Below are 23,628 nucleotides of genomic sequence, written 5' to 3'. Positions count from 1 at the left end.
GCTGTGAAACTTGTGGGAAAAACAGGTGTCCTTGGATTTCAGTGAGGCGAAGATGAGATTTGGTGCTTACATTAGCTTTTTTATGTGTTATTGGCATTCTCAGGATTTCTCCAACAATCCCATTCCACAAACTGTACCTGCCTACTAATTCACAAGAGCTAAGTTTATACAGGACAAACTAGAATGTGTTGTAGCACAGTGGACATGGTACAGGAGACAGGCTGAAACACAACAGAATTTTGGTCACAGTGCCAGTTCCGTGTGAGAACCAAGGAAAAATAGCCTTTTCTGAGACTCCCATATTGCCAGAGCTATCTTAGCTGTGCTCCCTACAGCCTTCAACCACAGCAACTTTTGCACCCCCACTGCAACCTTCTCTACAGGCAGGATGCTCAGCTCTCCCCTCTGTTTTCTTCATGCCAAGCAGCAAGCCAGTAGCTAACTGCAAGCTCAGAAAGTTCTGCAGATCTAGAAGAAACAGCAACCTCCATGCTGAGGAGGGCATATAAAACATACTGGACCAAATAGTGTGATTAGACAGCAAATAAAGCTGCAATTCCAATGCAAAGGGTAATCCAGCACTGTCAGGCAGACACATTTTATCTGACAGCTATGTCTGCATCACCCTGTCCAGTTTGTCACTGTCACTGTCTGCTCTCACCTCAGGATTTAGAAACAGGGCAGTACCAAAGCAATTTCTGTAGCAAGACCCAAGCCTACAAGAAAAGCAACTCTTACCATTTCACCCACTACCACTGAGTTTTGCTACGTAAAAACCTTAAAAATTACAAATCAGTCTGAAGATGCCTATTGATAGTAATATTCAGAAATTGTTTACCTGAACTAACAAAGCAAACAAATAAGTAACGCCATTTATTTTATAACAGAACTAATTAGCTGTTCTAGCGAACTGCAAAAGCCCCTAGGTTTGATTTGTAACGTTACGTGTACGGGACTTATATTTCAACTGCTTTTTTTCCCTTGCTTTTTTCTGAAATTATGAAGAAAACAGCACTTTTTCCAGACATCACTCAAAGCTATCATGACTTATTTTCATTATGAAAGGACCGTGAGGAGCAAGATGAGCATGAGCCATTTTGTGTAAACAAGGGTGAAGGCTGGAGAGAATGGCTGGATCCTTGCCATCAGCCAGCCTTAGAAACACCCAAAATAAATACACATTTCCATAAAATACGGTAGGCTGTTCAGTCCCCTTGGTACTGCCACGTGAGATGAAATTTAAAAGGAAGATGGGGAAAGGGATAGCACTGACTGGCAGGTGTCAACTTAGTGAAATTCTGTGCTCCATTTTCTCCATTTCTCAATCCTTTTCCACCTATCTGAAGATCTCCATGCTCGAGGTATGCTGCAGACACAGAGGCCACGTTCTCAAGAAAGCACCTCATCAAGAAACATTCCCTGCACTGAAGTTCATAAGTCATGAAAAATAGCAGCTATAATTCCTGAAACTTGACATCTCACTCTTAAATGTTCAAACCACAGTTCAAGAAGTATAAAGTACCCCAACTAAATTAATGTATAATGTCTATGATGTGAAAGAGAAACAGTTCTAGAAAGACCAACAGAATAGTTAAATAATGACTTTTAGTTAGTTTTGTTTTGGTTTAGATTACTAAGGAAAATAAGAGACAGGCAGTCTGGAATTAATCTTGAACCAAAATGCTGTTCTTTCAAGGTTTCATATATCAACAACACTGCATATGCTATAACCTTCTTATCTCTGGACTTACACAACAGTTTATTTGGCTTCTCTCTGGACCAGCTGTTGTTTTTTCCATTCCATTTCTCCACTGTATTTAAAATACCACTCACACTAATATGCCCAAAAAAAGAAAGCACATGCTAGCATTTTGAGGGGCCTCCTTGTCCCTGGCTGAGGCCAAACACCTTGAATATCAGATGATGTTACTAAGCAATACAGCCTTCAAAGACTCAGGCTCAGCCTCAACCCTGCTGTGCTTCTGCCACAAAGATCAGCACTTAAAGCACAGCTCTTACAGATGAGAACTTCCCCCCCTGAAGAAGGGAAGGGGTTGGTCAGTCACCAGAATGAATTATGCTAATATGACATCTTGAAAATTTTAGACACATCCTTAGAAGCAAGTCCTGATAACAACATTTTCCAGCTTCACAACATTTTGAGAGATGACTGTTGAGGCTCTCCTGCTCTAACTTGGCACACAAGATTTCATTCCCCTGACTGAGCCACTGAAGAGGCCCCCATACACAGACAACAGATACTGAAGCAGCAGAGCAGGGGCTTGGTGCTGCAGCTGGGGAGAGCTGTTAGAGGCATCTGTACACTCCTGGAAAGAACAAGGGGAGGAACAGCATAAATCACATCATCTCAGGGGAGGCAGCACCTCTGAGGTGAGAGGTTAATAACTCCTGCATGGGCTATCCTGCTGGGACAACATCAGCCTCAGGTGAGCCGTGCCACACTCAGCAATTTGTGAATACCACTACAGGGCTAAGGGATATTTCCAGTTTTAGCCAGAGCTTTGAGGGAGATTATTTTCTTTTGATTCCAGTGTCCTATTAGACAGTGATTGCCAGAGGCACTATAACCTGTTGGATGTCATAAGCCCATTAATTTATTAGCATTTCTGTCAGGCATGGAGTGGAGGTTCACCAGTAACACCAGGTCTAATTAACTGAACTCCCTGTGGTCACTACCCACAGAAAACTATGCCAGAATCCTTCAGAGACAGGAGCAATTGAGGCTTTCACACTAAAAAGCCAAGAAGTTTGAAAGTGTTTGCTGAGAACTGGGTTTGAACTTTGAAATTTTCACTTCTGTGGAAAGAGAATCAAAGCCCTGTCAACCAAATGGGCCTTTGTCTTTTTCTAAATTACAATTTCAGTTTTTATTTCCAAAAATTCCCTGGCTCCTATTCTCTCCAGGAAGCTTTAAGATGATAAAGATATGTAAATGCATTGGACCAGAAAGAGGGAAAAATGCAGGTTTTGCTGAAAGAAACATCCAGTTCATATTTATCATAAAACAGTATGATTAATTATAGTTTAAGGATAGAAAAACGTCCAAAAAATATATAATGATGAACAAAACCAAGTTACAACCCTAAGCTGAGGAAGAGGTTATTTAGTAATTCATTCTCCCATATAAAGGTTATTTTTGCTTGGACAATTTTCAGCAGCCTGTAAACGTCACCAGCCCAGGCTTTGCAGGAAACTCTCTTCTTTTACTGCCCTCCTTTCCTGTGACCTCCCTGATAGATGAAATTTCAACTCTCTCACCATCTTCCATTTACTCTGAGGAAGACCTGACTGACAGAAGCAGCTCACCATGGGCAATAGATGCAAGTGGGATGCTGAAAAGAAAATGCCATAAAGCAGAGTGTGGTGCAGTGAATATTTTATCTGGAGAATGTCAGGCAAATAATTTCAGGCAAATCACGCAGAAAATGACAGGAATGATCCCTTTTTAAAACCACAGTATTTGAAAGAAGAGTTTGATCCAAATCCAAACCTCTACGGAGCTGGAAGGAACCCAGACTAGGGTCTCAACAGACAACAGTACAGATCAGAGAGGAAGGAACTTGATTCAGCTTGTTTTAAAGTTTGGGCAGGAAAGAAACTTGCTGCTAATTTCAACTTTGAACGGGGGACAGGCTGATGTTGTGTTTTAACTGTCTTTAAAAAGTATTTAAAATATAAAAAAATGCGTCTTTCTGTAGCTTCACTCAAAAGTTGTTCTTCAGACAAGCAAAATATTAGACCAAGACATTTTTTACAAGAAAGATTAATAACAGACGTAAAAGTTTGGGACTTTTTCTTTTGCACAAACATTATTTTTGGGACAGTGTTCCTTGAAATTGATCAGAACAGCTTAGAAGAGACTTTCTGTAGCAGTCCAATTTATGTGTACAAAGACTTCATCACTGCTGTTTAAACAGCACAGGAACATCTACTTTTTTATTCAGCTAAGACACCTTATTACATGCTGTTTGCTGAAGTAAGTTTAGACTGAGTATTTGCAAGAGAAAAATGTGGTAACTCTAAATGAGACCGGGGGAGGGGGGTGGAAAAATCAATATTCTCTCCTATGCTCTTTCATAGAGAAACCTGGACATGCAAGAAAACAGTTCAACAAAATCTTCAAATAAGTGCAGTACTTAAGGGCAACAAATAAAAACATTTTCTATACATTTTAGCATAGCAATCTTCCATCCACCTTTTTGCATAAAGATTGATGTCTATTTTTTTGGGATAATTTCATTTTTTGGAAAAAAAAAGGTGTAATCTGTATGAACTTTCTGTAAACGGTGTCTTTCCAGTCTGTTATTTACATATACTTTACTTCAGGACAGTACATAAATAGCACAGGGGTACAGAATATCTGTGATGACCAAACAATTGTACATGGTGTGGGATAAATGCACATGGGGCCTCACTTATCCTTAAAGAAGGAGGGAGCATACAAGTTAACTGAAGTAGTAGTGGATAGAAAAAATAACCTTCCTAGTTATGAGCAGTTCCCTTCATTCCCGACTAACCATAAAGCTAGAATCTATGCTTAGAGGAATATTATGAATGCCTTTAAAGTACAATTTCTCCAGAAGTGTCTCCCCAGGCTCAAGAAAATGGATCCAAGTTTAGGCAGCTGCTGGGACACAAAAACTGGAAAACACAGGCTCAAGCAAGGAGTGGGCAAGCTGCAAGGACATAGTGTTTCATGCAGAAAAACTGAACTTAGATACCTGTTTAAAGTAGGCCATCTACAACAGATGGCTCATCAAATATATCCAACTCCAGAGAAACTAATTTTGGACACTGAGCCCATGTCAGTTCACCAGACACACAGAATGAGTCCAGCACTTCTGAGAAGAACTGGAAATCTGTGATCTGCCTTGAAATAATAAGGTAATTGTAGTTTCTTGTTAGAAGGTTCCAAGGGAGCTCAGTATGACTGAGAAATCAGGCCCTAACCAGACTGAAGGCTGAACATCTCTGCCAATACTACTCCATTAATGGATCGAGTGTTCTGAGCAAATTTTCAAACTCCTGCATCAGAAGTGTTTTACCAAATGCAACTTAGCTTTCTGGGTTTTCTATTTCTCCTGTGAAAACGTGGTTTACAATTATACAAGGCTACTGTTATTCTACTCAAGAAAAAAGGGATGGATGTGGTACATAACAGTTTAATTTTAAAGTGTACTCTGTACACTTTGAAAGTATAAATTGCTCTCCATACTGATAGCAGCAACTGAACATTTACATTACCAAGGCATTTGTTTACCAAATCAATTGCTAAACTCAAGAGGTGCAATAGCATCAGACACAGTTTGAGAAAGAAAGCAATATGTACAGAGCAAAAGCACAATATATATCTCTAAACCAGTACTCAGTTAGCCATGCTGAATTAAGTTAGCCTAGATGCAGACTGAGACTCCTCAATCTGATGAGCAGTTAAGCAAATTTTCAATGAAGACACAGAGGAGATCACAGACTACCCTCAAAACTACAGGAAATCAAGTACAGTAAGCAAGCATGGCGTAGCAAGCACTATTTCTTTCCAGTGGCACAGTTACTGAACAGAAAGACTGGAGAATTACAATGAGGACAAACTTTTCCCTCCTTATAGGTTTGATTCATATTATTTGGAAAATGGCTTGTCACAGAACTTTTAAGTTTATTCAGTCTTTGAGTGAGGTAGCATATATGACACCTTTGGCACCAAGTGACAATTATGACCTTGTAACAACAATCCTGTGTTACCACATTTTCTCCCTCCTCTTCCATAATACAAGCACTTAGGAAATTCACCTTGCTTCAGTTAATAGAAGCAAGTGAAATAATAAACATAAAATTCCATCAGAAAAGAAAATGATAAATAATCAGGGACTGGGAAAGCACTGACAGCATTGAGCCATCTCAGGCTCTTGCTCAGCATAAACTTTGATCCATTTGGGTAAACCTCTAGTTTTGACTCCTCACTCATTTAAAAGGAGAGGAAGAATGACAGAAAATACAGTATTTTATTCCCTTCTCCTCTACCTGTACTGAGAGCAACTAAAAAACCTCCAGGGTATTCCTGAAAACCAAAAGGAAGTTAGAATCTTTTGATTTCATTCCACGAGGTTGACTGGGGAGGGAGGAAGTGTTTTGATACCAGTTAGCAGCAATTGTCTCATTGACTGATATGATAAACCAATTCTCATGTCTTTATTTCCCAGGTGCCCCACCTCTGAAATGCTAAATATTGCTGTCCACACAAGGAGGCACTCACTTTTTTCAGTTCAGTGCAAACTGTTTCAGAGATGAGAGATACTCTGTGTTCTTCTGCAAGGTGCTTGCTTCATTGTTCCAGCTTTAAAATAGAGGTCATTCTGACTGAATGTCCCTATTTGTTCTTTTTTTCATGACAAGCATTTCACGAACAGCTTAGAAAAGCCAGTTGTAGGAAGAAAAGCCACGCAGGGAGGAAGGTGCTCCTCTCTAAACTGAGGCTGAATTAACCTCAGTTACTAAATTTCAATGTGCCAACTTACCATCGTATGAATAACAGTCTCCATGTTCTGGAGAAACCAAGCTAACTAAGCTGAATTATAGCCAATGTGCTTAAATACAGGATAAACAAATACTGGGAAATTATCAGCAACTCTCTTTAAAAGCAACAGAAGTGACAGATCCTCTACCAGGAGTTCTGAACTTACAACCAGGAGCCCAAACCAAGCTGTTTACACCACAATGTCCTTCTAAAATAAAAGAAGATAGGGTATCACTTGAGAATAAACCATTGCCCTGGTTTATTTTCCCTCTCCTTCTTCAAGTGATTAAAGGAAGGATTTCAGGGTCAAAAGCTAGTATTAGTAGTTCATCCTGTACACTTGCAAGCATAAAAACTGAAGAGAAGCTTTTGACAGTACCAAGTTAATCATCAAAAAGCAAGACCATGATTGAATAAAGTCCTCTAGTCAGACATAGGAAGTACAACAGGTACTCACTGTCTGAAACAGCTTAATGGCAGTCTAAACTTCTGTTAAATTAATTATGCCATCATCACTCAAATATACTTAAATCAAAATACTTTAAAAACAGTTTTGCACAGACAATGTGAAAAGAAGCTCTGTTTCTTTAATTCCCTCTCCCCTCCTCATCATTTTACACAGCAGACAGCCTCTTCTCTCCTTTCTTCCACCCCAGCTTTATTCCATCACAGTTCCAATTTTGGAGCAAAATTGCTCCAAATGCAAAAAATCAGTTTTAAGATGTGTAACTTCTCTGCAGACAAGGAGTTGGAGACCCATGTCAAATCCAAACTAATCCAAACTTCTGATCTATCAAATACTTCAATGCCAAAATGAGGGTAAAAATACATGACAATTTTTTTTTTTACACCTAAAGCTCCAATTAAATATTCTTAGTGATCTATTTTAATACGCTAAACCTTTCACTCCTCAGTTATATGCATCACAGCCTTCTGCAGCAATCTCTAAGCTGCAATCTGAATGCACTTAACTGCCCTCACCCTCTGAACAACAGCAGCCTGTCCTTCTCTCCAGCCCAAGAAAAATAAGTTCATCTGTTTGTATCAGTCCCCTCTTAGTAGCATTTAGGAAGAGTTTCATTACATCACAGCATTTTCACTCGCAAACTTCACAAAATCTCTCTTATTTTGAAGGTCACAAAGAAAAACAATACCTCATGTCACACTGAAGGTATGAAACAATGAAAACAAGCAGAAGAAATGGGAGATCACCTCTTTTTCTGTAGAAGTTAGGATAATTTCTTTTCCCTCACATTATACCTCAGAGCACTGTCAAGTTTTTAAAATAACCTGTTTAGAAAAATAAAACAAATTCCTGGATCTTCAGTTTCCTCTCTTGTGGGTACAAAGGATTAGAGAGGGTTTTTTTATAAGGCATAGGGATACTTTTCATACCTCATTTCTGCTATTTCTCACACATATTTCAAATAGTACAGTAAGACAGTACCAGCAGTGTCCAGTACTGTTATACTGCTTTCAAGATTAGTAGCTTAGTTTTCATGCAGCTAATGACTGAGTCAGTTGGCATTTGCCTGAGCAGCAATGGCAGTGTGCAGCACAAACATAAGTTCTAATTTATGCAATTTACTGTGATGATTTTTCTCCAAGTATCTGAAAATGTTAAAGGTAATGGCAATTATAAAGTAATTAATGTAATCATTGCAAGACTACAGGAAAGTCACTGATCCTAAAGTATTATTGCATGTAGGCGTGACCAGTGACAAGCAGGCTGAACCCTGGATATTCATGCAGTTGTTGCCACAGCAAAAGTTGCTGTTGCACAAGGCTTCTTCCAAGAGACACAAATCTTGCACTAAGAAAAATCAAACCTAGAAAAAGACTGTACTGGAGATCTGCATCCTCTCCCTATTCCCTCCCTTAGTAATTCCTTTACTTTGATGTTGTCAGTATAACTAGTCTTTATATTCCTTGCTGACAGACAGGTTAGTTTCTGACTAAAAGATCTGTATTATCACCACTCAACTCTGTGCACTGTGCATGACTTGTGAACATCCAGGTGATTCAACTTCTTCAAGCAAAAATCATCACTACACTTTAACTGAATACACACCTAGAGTAAGTCACAGAAATAACTCAACCGTCATAGTTCAATTTAAAAAAGCTTAACAAGCTCAGAGCTCAAATAAACAATTGCAGACACTCTGCATGATGAATCTCAGCCCACAAGGTAAATACACCTGAACACTAGCTTCTGTAAGACGTACAGCAGGCAACTCTTCATCAGCTAAGCACTAGCTCAGTGGCTGCTCAGGGCTGAAAACACAAAATTGAGTTTAACCTATAAAATAGATTTGGTTTTAACAATTAACTGTAAACTGCAAATTGAAAATGTTTTGCCTTGAAGTGATCCCAAAAGGCATTATTCTAAGCTGTCAGTGATGTTATGTGGATGCACAACCTTTCTGGCGCCACCCTCAAAAGCGTGAAATATATGAAATCCCAAAAAAGTGGTAGAGTCAACTTACTACCTTTAAAATTTATTTATGCACAAAGTATTTACCAAAGACAAAGCAGTGAATACATTTGTCACAGAAAACAATAATTGTATCACTTTCCATTTTTGTTCTGTATTTCACTTCTAACAAGAGCAACTGCTCTGACAATGCGCAGTATCAATAGAAGACAACACTGAATTTTTTCTTCTATCCCTGTTGAAAAGCTGGCTACTCAGAAATGATATAACAAAACACAGAATGGTTTGGTCTGGAAGGGACCTAAAAGATCATCTACTTTCAATCCCCTGCCATGGGCAGGGACATATTCCACTAGACAAAGTTGCTCAGAGCTCCATGCAGCCTGGCCTTGAACACTTCCAGGGAAGGCGCATTCGCAACTTCTCTGGGCAACCTGTTCCAGAGCTTCATCACCCTCGAGATAAAGAATTTTTTGCTAATATCTCATTAAATCTACTCTCTTTCAGTTTAAAGTAATTTCCCCTTGTCCCCTTCCTCTATCACTCCAAGCCCTTGTAAAACGTCTTTTTCCATCCTTCTTGCAGGCTCCCTTCTGGTACTGGAAGATCACAGTTAGTTCACTCCAAAGACTTTTTTTCTCCAGGGTGAAAAATGCTCCACCCCTCATCCTGATGTTCCTCCTCTGTGCTGGCTCCAGCAGGTCCCTGTCCCTCCTGTGCAGGGACCCCAGCTCTGGATGCTCCAGCTGGGTCTCAGCAGAGCAGAGCAGAGGGGCAGAATCCCCTCCCTCCCCTGCTGCCCACGGGGCTCTGGATGCAGCCCAGGATACACAGCACGAAGATGTTAAGGCCTTTTGAGGAATCTGTAATGGTTATATGCTGTCACACAAAGGGCAAAATATAATGAAGGAAATGGTTTTACCACCATGCACTTTTTCGCACCGATTCTTTGACTTTCATGATAGCCAAGATTACTATTTGGTCAAAAGCAGATATTACCTCTAAAGGCTGTCCGGCTCAGTTAAAAATAGAAACATAAATTATAGCTTACTATTTCGTTGGTTCATAACCAACCTTTGTTTGCCTGCAATATCATGAACATGCTATCACCAGAAATTCATTCACTTTTGAATGAATGACATCAGACAGGGAGTTTATATTGACAAGCCTCTTAGAGCAGACTTAGATAATCTAAGTGATGCAGGGAAGTTATGCTCTTTTTCTGGAGTGTCCAGGTACAGCCAATCTTCTTCTGTCTCATTCTGCATGACTTTGAAGAAAGACACAAGAGGCAAAAAGTGAGAGGTAGAAAGAAAATAAGAAGACCATAGAACACAGTGTGTCCCCAAGGATCTCCTATCTTCTCTCCACACTTAAAATTACTGCATTTTTAAAATAATTATGTTATTTCATCCTTAAAGAAACCTGGAAGACAGTAGGCAAGAACAACTTCCTCATTCTTCACAGGTAAATCTAAAGTAATTTCTCTTGTCTAGACCAGCAGTCATCAGAAGGAATGAAAATTCAGGGAGCTATTTGAAACTGACACCAATATAAACATCACCTTTAGACACTCCTGGTTTTTCAAATCCAGGGTTGTTTTCTATTAAGTAGATATATATTTTCACTTGATGAATAACAAAATGGAGCAGCATTCATATTAATTTTTGTGGCTTCTCATTAACTTTACTTTCCTGGTATCACAGAAGATTGAGTAACTCTCCTCACCACCTTTCTCATGTTTTTCCTATTACCATTTTGCACTACCTTGGGCCAGAAAGCAAGAAGTGCAATTCAGGTCTGTGACCAGAAATACAGGGGGGTCAAGCTGTTCTTTGCTTCTTTACTTTACCAATCCATATTACACAGCAGTAAAACTTCACCAGCAGTCATGATTGGGGATTAAAAATTCCTACATTCCTCCCTTCATTTCCTATTCCTGGAAAGGAACCAACTTCTCTTAAACCACTGACCTGTGAAAGACAGAAACACATTCCTGTGTATTCTGCAGCTCTACTTGTATGCAACTCAGGCCTTAGGTCATGTAGGTAATCACTGATTCATCCCTACCAATACTATGCCTGTCTAAGTTCTGGTGCAGACTCAGATTCAAGGCCTCAAACATCAGAGAACCAATACAAAATCTATATATTTTTGGTGTGAAATAAATCAAAGAAATTATTTTACTAAATAAAGGAACTAATTTTGTAATTATGAGATGCCCTCATATATCTACCCTCTAGATATACTCTTCCCTTCCAGCATAGTGTATTAGTTTGTTTTCACAAAAGATATGATCCTGAGTATTACTGCACCAATATCTAAGCTATTTTTACTTCTACAAAAAAAAAATCTTGCTGTTGATGACCTGTACTTCACTTTCAGAATAACTAAATGAAACTCTTTAAATAATCTGCTAACAATCACAGAAAATCTAGAAATCCTAAATTAAAACCATGGATTAGAGGGGAGTTATTTTATGCTGAAGACAGAATTCACATGGAATGAGAACATTTTATTAAAAATAATGCTGACTGCAAATCTTATCCCAAAATTCCTCAAGGATTCAAGTTTCAGCCTCACTGAACAGTTCTGGTTGGAGAAAAATTGAGGGGTAGAAAGGATCAATGGTGTCAAAAACATATCCCAGTAGTCATAAGGAATATTTAAGTTTTCAGAAAGGAACTCAGATGGGTGGCTCCTGTGGTGTTTTGATTGAGATGCTCTCATTTTGCATAATCTTTTCTTACAGAATTTTAAAAAGCCTGGCAGAAGGAAAGGCACACACCACTGGAAAATATCTGCTTAAAAAGATTCAGAAAGCAAATAGGCAGAAATCCAACAAAATTAGTACCATTCAGTCCACATGCTTGTTCCTTTTCCATCGGGATGGCTCGTCTTCTCCTTAAAGCATTTTGAAGGTTTTTTGCACCATAGATAATATGAGGATGGGATGTTCCCTCCTTGTGTGGATGCTTTTTAATGGGTTCAATGAAGTAATCCCCATGGGGCAGATGGAAGTATCCAGTCTGAAAATAAACACAAAAGAGTTAATCTCCTCTGTTCAGTACTAGAAGTCAAAAATATACTCTTCATACCACCAATCCCAAGCTTTCCTCATATGCCAGTGATTACACTGGAAAAATATGAACACAGCAGGTTTTCAGTATTTATTTTGCTGCATACATCTAGGCTGTTTCATATCTCACAGCCATTACAACCCAACGGGAAACAGAAAAAATATCTCCTTCCTAATAACCTGAAACTGAGGCAAAGACTCTCATATTTTTACAAAGCCACTAAAAGGTCAAAAGTTGATTTGCCAAACATGATGCATGAGGAAGAGCTGCATCTTGTTCTTCTGGTGTTTTGCATCCATTCCCCAGAGATCAAGACCAGAATAGAAGCTGTTTCATAAGCACAAATCGAAATTCTGCTCCCAGCTGCAGTCCCACAATCAATTACCAAACCCATCAGACGGGCTGGACTGTGTTTGACTCAGACTATAAACCCTCACTGGCGCCCAGGCCAACACCACAATGGAAGAAATAAGAAATTTTTTTGTGAATTAGCAAGCCATTAAGAACATCCAGTAGATCAGCTAACAAAGGCTGCAACACTTCACATGCTGAAATTTTTGTATCAGCCTCCCTGCTGTGCCTAAGCGACAGGGCCCTTGATACCCATCTGGGCTGTACAGGCTCCTTTTACTGGATCACTCTGCCATGATCCAGGACACACTTCCAACCAGGCATGGCCTTGGCCCATGCTGTGTCTCAGCATTTCGGCAGGGACTGCAAACACTGCAAAACCATTGTATCGCCCTTCCACATCAAGATATATGGAGCAGTATTAAATCTAAAAGCAAAGGATCTACTGACAACCCAGACCACACTGAGGATGTGACAGGAGGCTGGGGTATTCCAATCTCATGGCTTTGTTTCCTCTTCACTTTCTTGCTGTGGTCAGTGCACCCCTCTTAGCCTGTTCTGGAAGGGAAAAAAATGCAGTAACACTCTGTTCCTGCAGCTGCTGTATTCAAACACAGAATGACAGACAAATTTTAAAATCTTTTTAAATATTCCAAAGCCTCAGGGTTTCTCTGGATGGTTGGAAAAGTCAGCATGAGGCTAAGGACATGTGTATAAGTATATATATATATACTTATAGTATAAGTAACTACTTACAATGAGACAAGAGGCAGCTCAGTGAGATACCTTCTGCCTCCACACTGATTGCCACAGGCCCAATACATCCCACAGCAAACTTGTACAAATAAATAACTGTGACTGTCATTTTGCAGTTTACCCAACAGTTCTGAAGATCAGAAATGTTTTCTTTCCAATGGAAGACAAAGTTTTAAAGCCTGAGGTTAGTGTTGGTTTGAAGCTGTGTTTATATCCCTAAAGCATCAAAGGTTCAGGACTCATATTCACATGTGTTTGTTCATCTGGGATAAGAGCTACTGCCTGTATGGGTTTTGTTCTATTTTTGAGAAAAAAGAGACCGAGACTCCTGATTACTAAACAACATACAAAAAATGTTTGTTTCTCTTTAAATCATAAATCAAGGAGTATGACCAGAGTCACCCTACAGAAGCAGCAGTTTTATCCATGTTCACATTGGATAAAACTGTAAGGAAGAGTGAACCCATACAGCAAGAATGCATCTACAGTGGTCAGACCATGAAATCTGTGATCTGGATTTCCTCATCCTGCTCAGGGAATCAATGCACCTTCACAAATCCTTGCCCATTCCTTTTCATTCCACAGGATTCAATCTTTGCTGGACATTTGTGATTTGTGACTGGATTATTTGATTATTTTGTAGGGTTTTAAGCCAGTTGGGAGCAGGAAGAACTAGCCATCATCACTTGCAGAGCCTGATTTTTTCAAGCAAGTGTCAATAGTCACTGGATTATTGTGTCAAGGTCTATCTGCAACGAAAAAGGCCAGATAATCCTATAAAAGGTGAAGCAATCCTATAAGTGGTAAACTCAAGCTCTCTCATCAATGCTTGCATGTTAAAATTCAGCTGTCTATCCAAGCTGTATGGAGCAGGGAAAAGAGAAAAACTTCATTCTATGAATGTGACTGTAAAAGCCCATTTCCAGCACACAGGGGCTCTTCAAAAGCTTCCAGAGACTTCCAGCACTTACTGAACTCTTGTTTTGCATTTGCACTTCCACCCTGCACAGGCTATTCACCAAGAAATTAAATGCTGACACTAACTGAGACCAAAGAAAAAAAAAAGACCAATCTTCACATTAAACTTACTTCAAAGCACTGAGGATTGGCAAAATTCCCTTTGCTGATTAAATACATCTTTAGTTTTGCTCTTCATAGTTTTTCTTTTCTGACTCACAAATACAACAGCAAGAATTTTTCATTTAAAGTCCAACAGATTTCAAGCTATGTAAGTACAATATAATTCTTTTCTGAGGAGTTTGTAGCTTTACCTGCTTTTGACTGCATTCACACAGCCTCAAAATACACAAAGGAGGGCAGTTACGAGAGCCTCATCAGAAAAAAGCCATTCGTATTTACATTTATGAAAGGGTTTAGTTATCACCACAGAAAAAAATGACTGCAGAGAAGTTTTCCACATTCCACATTTCCACATTTCCACATGAACTTCCTTATGAAAAGCTACTATGTAATACAGCAACAGGAATAGTCAGAAAACAGGGGTGGGTGGTGTGTGTTTGTTTGGGGGAGGGTATGTGTTTCTCTCAAAGCCTACAGGTGAAAATCTACAAATCTACCACAGTAGTTTTTGTAAACTGTTGTTCTCCCCTCTTTCAAATATCACTCTTTGCCCTCAGATTCTGACATGCTGTGGCTGCAAATGTTTACCGTACTGTATTTGGGAGTGCTGCTACATCATTTAATGGGATTTTTAATTCATGTGCCTCATTATTTTGACACAACCAGCTCCCTGAACACATCACATCTCCTACATTGCATTTCACTCGCCAAAAGGATAATGATGATCCTAGGACACTTCTGACTTAAAGTTTTCAACCAACTGCTTTGATTTCATTAGATTCTACATTTTCCAGTGGAAAGCACATATTTTTCACATACTTCTTTTGGTCAAAAGCTTGGGGATTTATCAAAATACATTTCCTGGCATATTTTTTTCCAATCAGTTCCATGTGGGAAGCTGAAGCTGAGTCCTGTGGGAAAGGAAAGAGCAGCTTTACCCTTGGCTATGGTTTTGAAATTCTAATACTACCCCAGACATGAGAGCCTGGAATTAGTGGGTGTCAGTATAAAAAGGGAGGGAAAAACTACAAACTGTGGTCTACAGTTACAATAACTGAATCTGTTGATAATAATGAAAAAAAAAATCTGTAGTGAGAACAGTGAGTAACTCCTTGAAACCATACAATATTTCTGACAACAAATTTCATACAATATTTTTGAAAACAGGACAGTGACAGAATCTGAAAATACAGTGAGTTTAAGAAGCAACATTAAACAAAAAGAAGAGGGCAAGATCCTGGTTTTACCTTTAGGTACTTTGCTCCAGATGTTTATTATAACAGTAATACATGGTAAGAGAAATTAGGTTTGAATACAAGAATTAAAGAAAAAATTGTGGCATATGAACATGCATTACCAGAGAACTGCAGCTGCATACAATCTAAACTGAGCTGGTGAAGTAAATGATCTGTTAGCATTACACACACTAAATTTATTTTAGCTAATCACTTAGTTCCTTTCTGTATGTCCCTTTTTTCCCCAGGGATCTTCCTTTTTGAATTTCTCATCTGTTCCTATTTCAGCCAAAAGAAAAACCTAGCATCCAGATGAGATTTTTCATTACATCCTCAGACAGAGCTAGAAAAAAAAAAATACACCTGCCATGATGTCACTCAGAACAGAAAGAGGCTGGAGTTTTTAGGTACTGAGTAATTTGATTGGACTTTTATGAACACAACCCACAGAAGAGGAGAGCACTCTAACTCTTACACACTTGTACAGAAAAAAACTATTCTTTTAGCACGACCTAGTGAAGAAGGTGTTGTGATGGTGAAACACAGCCTTGTGGTTTAACACAGCTTTGGTCTGAAATTAAAATAGTTAAATTTTAGGACAAAGTAAGTAGAAGAACAGAATACTATCATTCCATGAGATTTTACTTTCTTTTGTCACACTTGCTATAATATTTTAGGCACCGCCAGAAAACTGGCCAGAGGTGCAGAGTTAAGCCCTAGACAATGTGGACCCAGAAAGTTCAGATACAGAGGACAGGGAGGAAAACAGTCAAATTTACAGCAAGATGGACTTTTTTGGAAGAAAATAAGGTATCTGGAGAGGAAGGATTTTCTGACATCCTCCAGTTCCCAGGTTCCTAAGGGACAGACATCAGTTCAGGATACTTCAGAGAGATGGGTCTTTCTGGCTGGGGTCATATCCCTCAGCAAAGGAGAGAAATCAAGTCTCTAGGGCCATGCCTATCAGCTACCATGCAACTATTTAAAATACACAATCACTCAGCTGAGAGACTTGGCAGAGAATCAATACTCTGGGTCATAGCACCAGCTTGATGGTGACCACATTCAACTTCATTTCTTTTTTTCACACTTCCTGAACGTAAGTTATCTAGGATAAATCTTAAGAAGCTAAGGCATTAAAAACCCCCAGCTTTTGTAAAAACATGTAAGAGAAGCAAACAGTTCAAAATATGTCTTCATTTGTCCCTCTGCTGTGCCACAGATACAGTTCATTAAATAATTTTGAACTGTGTGTCACTTCTGTGGACCCTGAACTCTATGCAAGCTTTGCATCTCACACAGAATCTGAAGCAGCCTAGGTACACTAATTTCTACTGAAGGAAATACTCTGTGAAATTAATCTTCTGTAGGGACTGCAGCATGCTCACTTGAAAATGTACAACTTGGAACACACCATTTTAAAAGACATCTTTTTTCATGCTTCATTCAGATCCTGGCATCCTCCACTACCATCTTTATTGTCCATCCTAGAAACATCTATTATTTCTTGAGTTTTGTGACTTTCCTTAAGAATAAACAGTCCACTTGTGAGTTCCCTGTTGCTGCAGCTTTCTACAATATTTGCACTGTAGAAATACCACATCTCCTTTTCTCACTGCAGGAAATCCACAAACGATGATAATTGCCTGGCCATGAAGTTTTTTTGAGCCTTGTTAGGTAGCATCTCTGCAGCTTTGAAATCCAGCAGTTCATGAAGAACATGAAGCTCCTGTTTCTGTAACTGTGCCCAGCCACAGTCACTTCATGTTGTCCAGCTCCTTTCCACATTCTCACTATACTTTTTGAAGTCCCATTGGATCCACACAAACCAAAAGTGTCCTTTGCTACACTTAAAGCTCAGACTATTAAATTCCAACAGAGTAGAACTTTTTTGCCCACTAGAGTACTAGCAACAGGACATTTTTATGGTCTTGAAATAGAGCAAAGATAGTATTTAATAAATTTGACTCAGCTCTCAATGCCGGTTATAGCAAGCAGAAGCAAGGTGTGTTTGCCAAACGCTGAGCATCCAGCAGGTAGATGGCATGGCAATTATTGATTAATAATTCATTAACTCAATCTTCTTCTCTTTACCAGTGTGATTCTCAAACTGCTGCTGAGACAGACCACCAAGGACTGCCTGAAGTACAGACTCTGAAGATCTAAGGCTCCTTCTGTCAGTACTGCCTTGTTGCTCAGTTGCTGCTGAGTCCCCTGGGTCTTTGAGGAAGACAAGGTCACAGTTCTTTGGGCTGCCTGGTCTGGTGACACCTCTGGGTGAGGTGACATACCACCAGCACAGCCCAGGTGCATGGTCCCTCACCAGTGCTCTGAGCCACACAGCAAGTTATATCAGCTGAAGATGTTACCTTGAAAATTAAATATGTCCAGATGAGTTTCCTCCTGCAAAAGTCAGCTAGGTCACACTGGCACTGCATCAAGCAAGGACTATGAAAAAGTAATAAGGTCTCAAGCTCTACCTCAGGCTGAATATAATAGCAAGCTAAATATAACTCTGAAAATCAATCAGCTTTGCTATCCAGCTTTAAGGATGCTCTTTGGTGAACAATAATGTATCTTTTATGAGATTTTTTTCTATGCCTCATATTTATGCTTTCCCTTTCCCCTCCTCCCCTGTTTTTATATTGGAAGCTTTAATGGCAACTACTGGGGGAAAAAGTAACAAAATCCCCACTGCTTTACCACGAGCAAGAGGCTTACTCTGACTTTAGTCCCAGGAGAGTGAGATTATCAAGTTTTTATTTCATTTGGGATCAAAAAACAACTCAGGCAAGTGTTACTGTTCTGAGACAAAACAAAGAGTTTGCCCAATTTCTCCAAAGACAGTTTGGGAGAGTAAGAAAAAACAACAGCTGTTTTCTTCATGGAAAATACTCTTGGAATATCTCACTCTAATTTTTCTAATCAAATTTGTTCAGAAAGCACTGTATCCGAGGGCTTATGCTGTACAAACTGGGGATTTTATCTCATTAATATGAAAACTGCCTTTCATGAAAATGCAAATTAACTACATAAAAATAGTTTGTACTTCTCAGTATTTGAAATCCCCTCTGACACTTTGAATGATAAGTTCTGAGGCTTTGATTTGAAACCCAATACATTTCCACAGTTTGCAAAACAAGTTACATTTGATGAATTAAAGCCTACCTAATGCTGAAGAGTAAAGATTTAACACCAGATTGTTAAGAGGTTTTGTGCCTAAGCAGTGCTTTCTATTAAACATGAAAAGACAGGCAAGAGGATTCACAAAGCAGACATGATCTCTAATCACAAAAACAGAAAGCACCATGGTTGTTTTGGCTTCCTGCTCACTTACATTCTAAAACTAATTTCAAGCCAGTGAGCACGACAGTGTTAATACTGCAGAGTTCAAACTTTATTAGAGAATAACTAAGTGCAAACATTTGATCAAACGACAAGTGACTTTGTTTCTACTGACAGGTATTGTTTGTATTACTGTGACCTACAGGACCCCCAGTCAACAGCTAGCAAGCAGAGATACAAATGATGACAGCTGCCACAAAATGTGCAGATTGATGGAAGAAAGCACAATTATCCCATTTTCCAGTGGATGAAAGTCTGTCAGGAACTTTACTTCTCTCAACAGTAGAGCAAGGGAAGGTCACAGCCAAACTTCTTCCTCCCCACAGAAATTATTTTTCTTGATGAAAAAGAAGTCTGTGAGGAAAATCAACATCAGACTGACCCATCTGTTGATGCTCTTCTCCTCCTTTCACTCTGTTCAGCCCAAAACCAAGAAGTGCTGTTAGAAGAAGACAGTCTATTTTAGGTCTGCACATCATAGGTGTGTTGGGAGAGGAGGATTCTGCCTCTCCAAACTCAGAAGCTTGAGTTCTGCACAGACAAGACAGAGGAATGAATTTCAGCATGCCATGGAAGGGTCATGCCATCACTTATCAGTGTCATTTCAAGGTGACTTTAAAGGCAGCCCGTACTGATGCCCTTAGCCTCTCCTTTACTTACCACCCATGTTTCCAATGCCTTTGCAGAAGGAGACTTTCCAGTAGCAAAGGAGTAGCACTGTGACATGGGAGAATCTTCTGATGAATCCATGAAGAGTCATGGATTCTGCTCAACAACTGCAGCTTGAAACGCGCTGCCCTTGTTTCCAGGGTGGTGTGCACAGGCAGCTGCTCCATTTGCTCTGCACAGCCTTGTGACAGCCTGAGCCATGCTCAAGCTGCAGCTTGTTGTGCTGTCCCTGGGGATGAATGAAGGGGGAGGGAGCTTATCAAAACCAAATACCTTACAAAACAGGAAAATTCAGTCCTGGCTGAGGGCAGCTGCAGAGGGCAGCTGCAGCAAGTGAGTGACACATTACAGCAAAAAGGTTATTCTGCACCACAAACTAGTCTCTGTTTAGAAAAGGACTGGAAGTCAGAACTGAGATAAGGAAGGAGAGGGGAGAAGAAATTGAATGAAACTATAAAAACAAGATTCAAACTGAGATCCAGGACAAGGTGTAGTCTCTAGTGCACAGCTCATGATCAGCATGTGCCACTCTGGGAACCAGCATGATGGTAACTGGCAATCACAGTGTGATGTGCTAAACTCCTTCTGGCCTGGGATAAAGCATATTCCAAACACTTGACTTTCCTGGTTATTTCTGTCAGCCTGAGTATGGAGAACGATTCATATTTTCATGACTGCATCTGGCATACCACCATGAATGTTTTTACAAATCTAGTATGAATCCCATCTCCCTCTCATACATACCAAAGCTGGAGGCTGACCTGATTCAGCACTGGATTCAGGTCAGTTTAAAAGCAAGAAGCATTTGCGTTAGCTCTGAATGTAATGTGAATCCTCCTTGAAGCCTGAATTCTGACTGAGACTCATCCCCATTAATATGAGAGGTACAGTGCACGCACTGATATATCATCAAATTTACCTGTGCACACAAGACACTACAGCTCACAGGCAGAAAATCAACTTCTCTCTCAGAGCTGCAGAGAGATGACCTGTACTGTGAAATACAAGTTGTGCAAAAAGCCCACAGTAAAAGAAAAAGCCTGCAAGACAAACAAATACTCCTTAATCTACTAACAATCAAGTTTCTGCTCAAAACTTGGCAGGACATTCTCAATAAAAACCAAATCAAATTTGATACAAAACCAGTAACTCAGTAAACTACTTAGACAAAGACTAGCTTAAAAACTCTGGTAATTTCAAGGACTCTTCTGCTAGGAGAGTGATCTGATGAAATGTCAAGGGTGTCTGAGGTGATGAATACTTTAAAGTGCTTCTGAAGCTGGTGGGAAATCAACAAGTTCAAGACTTTCCAGAGAAAGGCTGTGTATAATAAGCACCTAAAAAGGCTGGAAAACAGACAACGTGGGGAAGCAGCAAGTGGCACAAACAATCCAGAGAGCTCCTGCCTCCTCGTTCTAGCAAAAAAGGTAGGGAGCTTCAAAACAAGCTGGGAGGAAACAAAACATTTTTTCACCCAAATCAGGAGGTTCACATCCCTCTTATGCTGGGACCCCAGCTCTGGATGCAGTGATCCAGGTGGGTCACACCAGAGCAGAGCAGAGCAGAGCACAGCAGAGCAGAGCAGAGCAGAGCAGAGGGGCAGAATCCCCTCGCTCCCCTGCTGCCCACGGGCTTGTGGATGAAACAGTTGGGTTCTGGGCCAAACATTTGGTCTCCTCTCCTGTTTAGAAACAAGGATGTCATGTGGCACAGTGTCAAATGCTTTTCTCAAGTCCTGTTAGATGCCACAAAAAACTGGAAATCAGAAATGTTTTAGAGACATACCAGAAACGGCTGGATAAATCTATGTAGGGAAGATTAGCCCCTCATTTTTGAATAGAAAAATACCAACTGCAGCTCAGAAACAGACTATATGTCAAGGAGATATTCCTACTTTCCAGCCTTCTTTTATGCCTCTTGCCAGGAATCTGCTATTGATCAAGATCTCCTTCTGAAAGTCAGTCATATACTCAACAAAGCCAAGGGTCTGGAAAATTAAAACCCTCCACCAAGAAGGAAATCTCAATCCGCTGCTCAGATGCTGTCACTGCAGGAGATTTTTTAGTAGAAAAAAAGGCTTTCTTGGTTGAGTGCCTCTTCACTGTTTTTGCAGTCCAAAGGGCTTGTTCCTATTGTACCTTTAGTGCTCCAGATTTCTATTTCCTTGAAGCCGAGACATCAGCAAGAGACACCCTCCAGGGACATCAGAGCAGAACATGCATGTACCTCTCTCATGTCAGACTAATCCTTCTTGTCCCAAATTAACCATGGGCAGGCTGGGCTTTTGGCTGACCTTGTACTCCCATAGGTCCTAGATCCTCATGCAAGCAGCAAGCACTTCTTTTAGAAGTGTCCACTGTACAAACCATTCTTGGGAAATATGCTTTTGTCTGCCTGTAAAAAGAAAATATCTTAGTTGTAGAACTCACCCATGAGTTCAGAGGATCAAAGGATATGGTTTCAGTCAAAAAATTATTCATTTACGATTCCCATTTCACACTGTTTTGGTATGTGCAGGTTTTTTATTTGTAAACTATTTCTATAAAATAAACTACTTTTGATGGTTGAAAAAAATTACTGGTTTTATTTCAAACTGACAAGAATTACACCTTCCATCAAAATCATTCTTTTATCCGCAAAGAGATTGGTTTCACTGGTTTGGAAATACAACACCTTTTGCAATAAAAGCATTTCATTTTGTCTTAAAAGCAGCAGTCAGCCTTTCATGTTTGAATGCTGTATGCTGTAGCACCAAAAAAAAAAAAATAAGGCCAAGATGGAAAAGAATTGAGCTATTTATCAGAGAAAAAATTGCAATAAGACATTCTTTGGAACCAAGCAGGTGAGGAAAATTATTTTGCTATAATAATAAAAGGATTCATTTTCTTTCTGTTAAAGTTCCTTTGCCTTCTTTTGCTCACAAGATGTTAAAGTTTTCTCTCTGAAACTGCCATGTTTTGAAATCCTCATGATGCACTTCCCATGAATTCAGAAACCATGAACACCCCTTTAAACATAAAAAAAGGCACAGATGTTCAGCTTTTCTACGAATTCAGCTGTTTTTTCCCCTAGGACTTTCAATACTTTTTATATGACACTGATACAGTGATATGTAGAGAAACACACAAAAGAGTAAGAAAATATTTTTTGTACAGATACGAGATGTTGTCTGCAAATGACACATGTTCCCCAAGACATGCTCATGGTTCTGCACAATAAAATGTTTTACTAAAGAAGTTTACATAAACACAAAATATACAAAACATCTTCAGCTACTACTCAGTATGAGTCTTACTAATTGAGGAATACTAAAAATTCAAAAGCGTGATAACATTGGGAAAAAATAGAAGATTATAAATTATATATATATATAGTAATTATTATTTATTATTAATTATATATTATATATTAATTCATAAGCAGTCCTGACAGAACTCCAATGGACTTAAGAGTTCTTTAAAAGATAGGTGTATTTGACTCATAAACCTCTAATAGGCTTTTGTGTAGCCAGAAGACTGTTTAGAAACAAATTTATGAAGGAATTCAGGACTTAATCATTGATATTTCACAATTTACCTTTAGAAAATTTCACAATTTTCTAAGTTCAAACTTGAACTTAGAAAAACAGTGTATACAATAAGAAATTCATTCTACTCTCACAATCAGCTGGAGTTTCACAGATAAATAACAGAATTTTACTAGAGAAATCTTTTAAACTGAGACATGAGACCATGACCTTTCATTCTCAAATGAGGTTTTTTTCTACAGGATGATGCCAAATCCTGGATCCTGACAATGCCACTGAAGCATCAGTAATAGAAATGCTATCATTGAAAAATAATGTTTTTGCACAAGGGAAAGGAAATTCCCCCTTTTCTTTTCCTTTTCATTTTTTTGGGGGGGCAGGGAGTGGCATGGGGTGGTTCCTATTCAAAACAATTTTCTCAGGTTGCTGTGTTTTTTTGTCAGCCTCTTTTATTTCTCTTCTATGACAATGAAAACCAGAAAATAAACAAAGACATCCCTGGCTCTCAACCTCATAGATTTATTTGCAGCTGGAATGGACGTGACAGCCTACATCACACAACTGTATGTGGATTCCAAAGGCAATGAATAATCACCTCTAGGCTCAGATGAAAACACATG

General features: G+C 39.3%; 1 protein-coding gene and 1 long non-coding RNA gene across 2 annotated transcripts in view; both read right to left on the bottom strand.

The window, feature by feature from the left end:
• The window catches only part of ADAMTS12 (ADAM metallopeptidase with thrombospondin type 1 motif 12), a 159,497-nt gene that overhangs the window by 84,493 nt on the left and 51,376 nt on the right, over window positions 1-23,628 (bottom strand). The window contains exon 3 of the mRNA XM_086867666.1: window positions 11,821-11,995. Within this exon, the coding sequence (XP_086723792.1) occupies window positions 11,821-11,995 (175 nt within the window). The remainder of the gene's footprint in view (window positions 1-11,820; window positions 11,996-23,628) is intronic.
• LOC147648560 (uncharacterized) lies at window positions 15,475-21,876 on the bottom strand. Its single transcript, XR_015280310.1, has 2 exons — window positions 19,474-21,876; window positions 15,475-19,344 (listed from the first exon to the last, which is right to left on the bottom strand). It is a non-coding gene; the product is annotated as an uncharacterized LOC147648560 (long non-coding RNA).

The sequence above is a fragment of the Cyanistes caeruleus genome, chromosome Z (genome assembly GCF_971803275.1).
Source record: "Cyanistes caeruleus chromosome Z, bCyaCae1.hap1.1, whole genome shotgun sequence".
NCBI classification, from domain to species: Eukaryota; Metazoa; Chordata; class Aves; order Passeriformes; family Paridae; genus Cyanistes; species Cyanistes caeruleus.
This window is presented reverse-complemented; position numbering and strand designations above follow the sequence as displayed.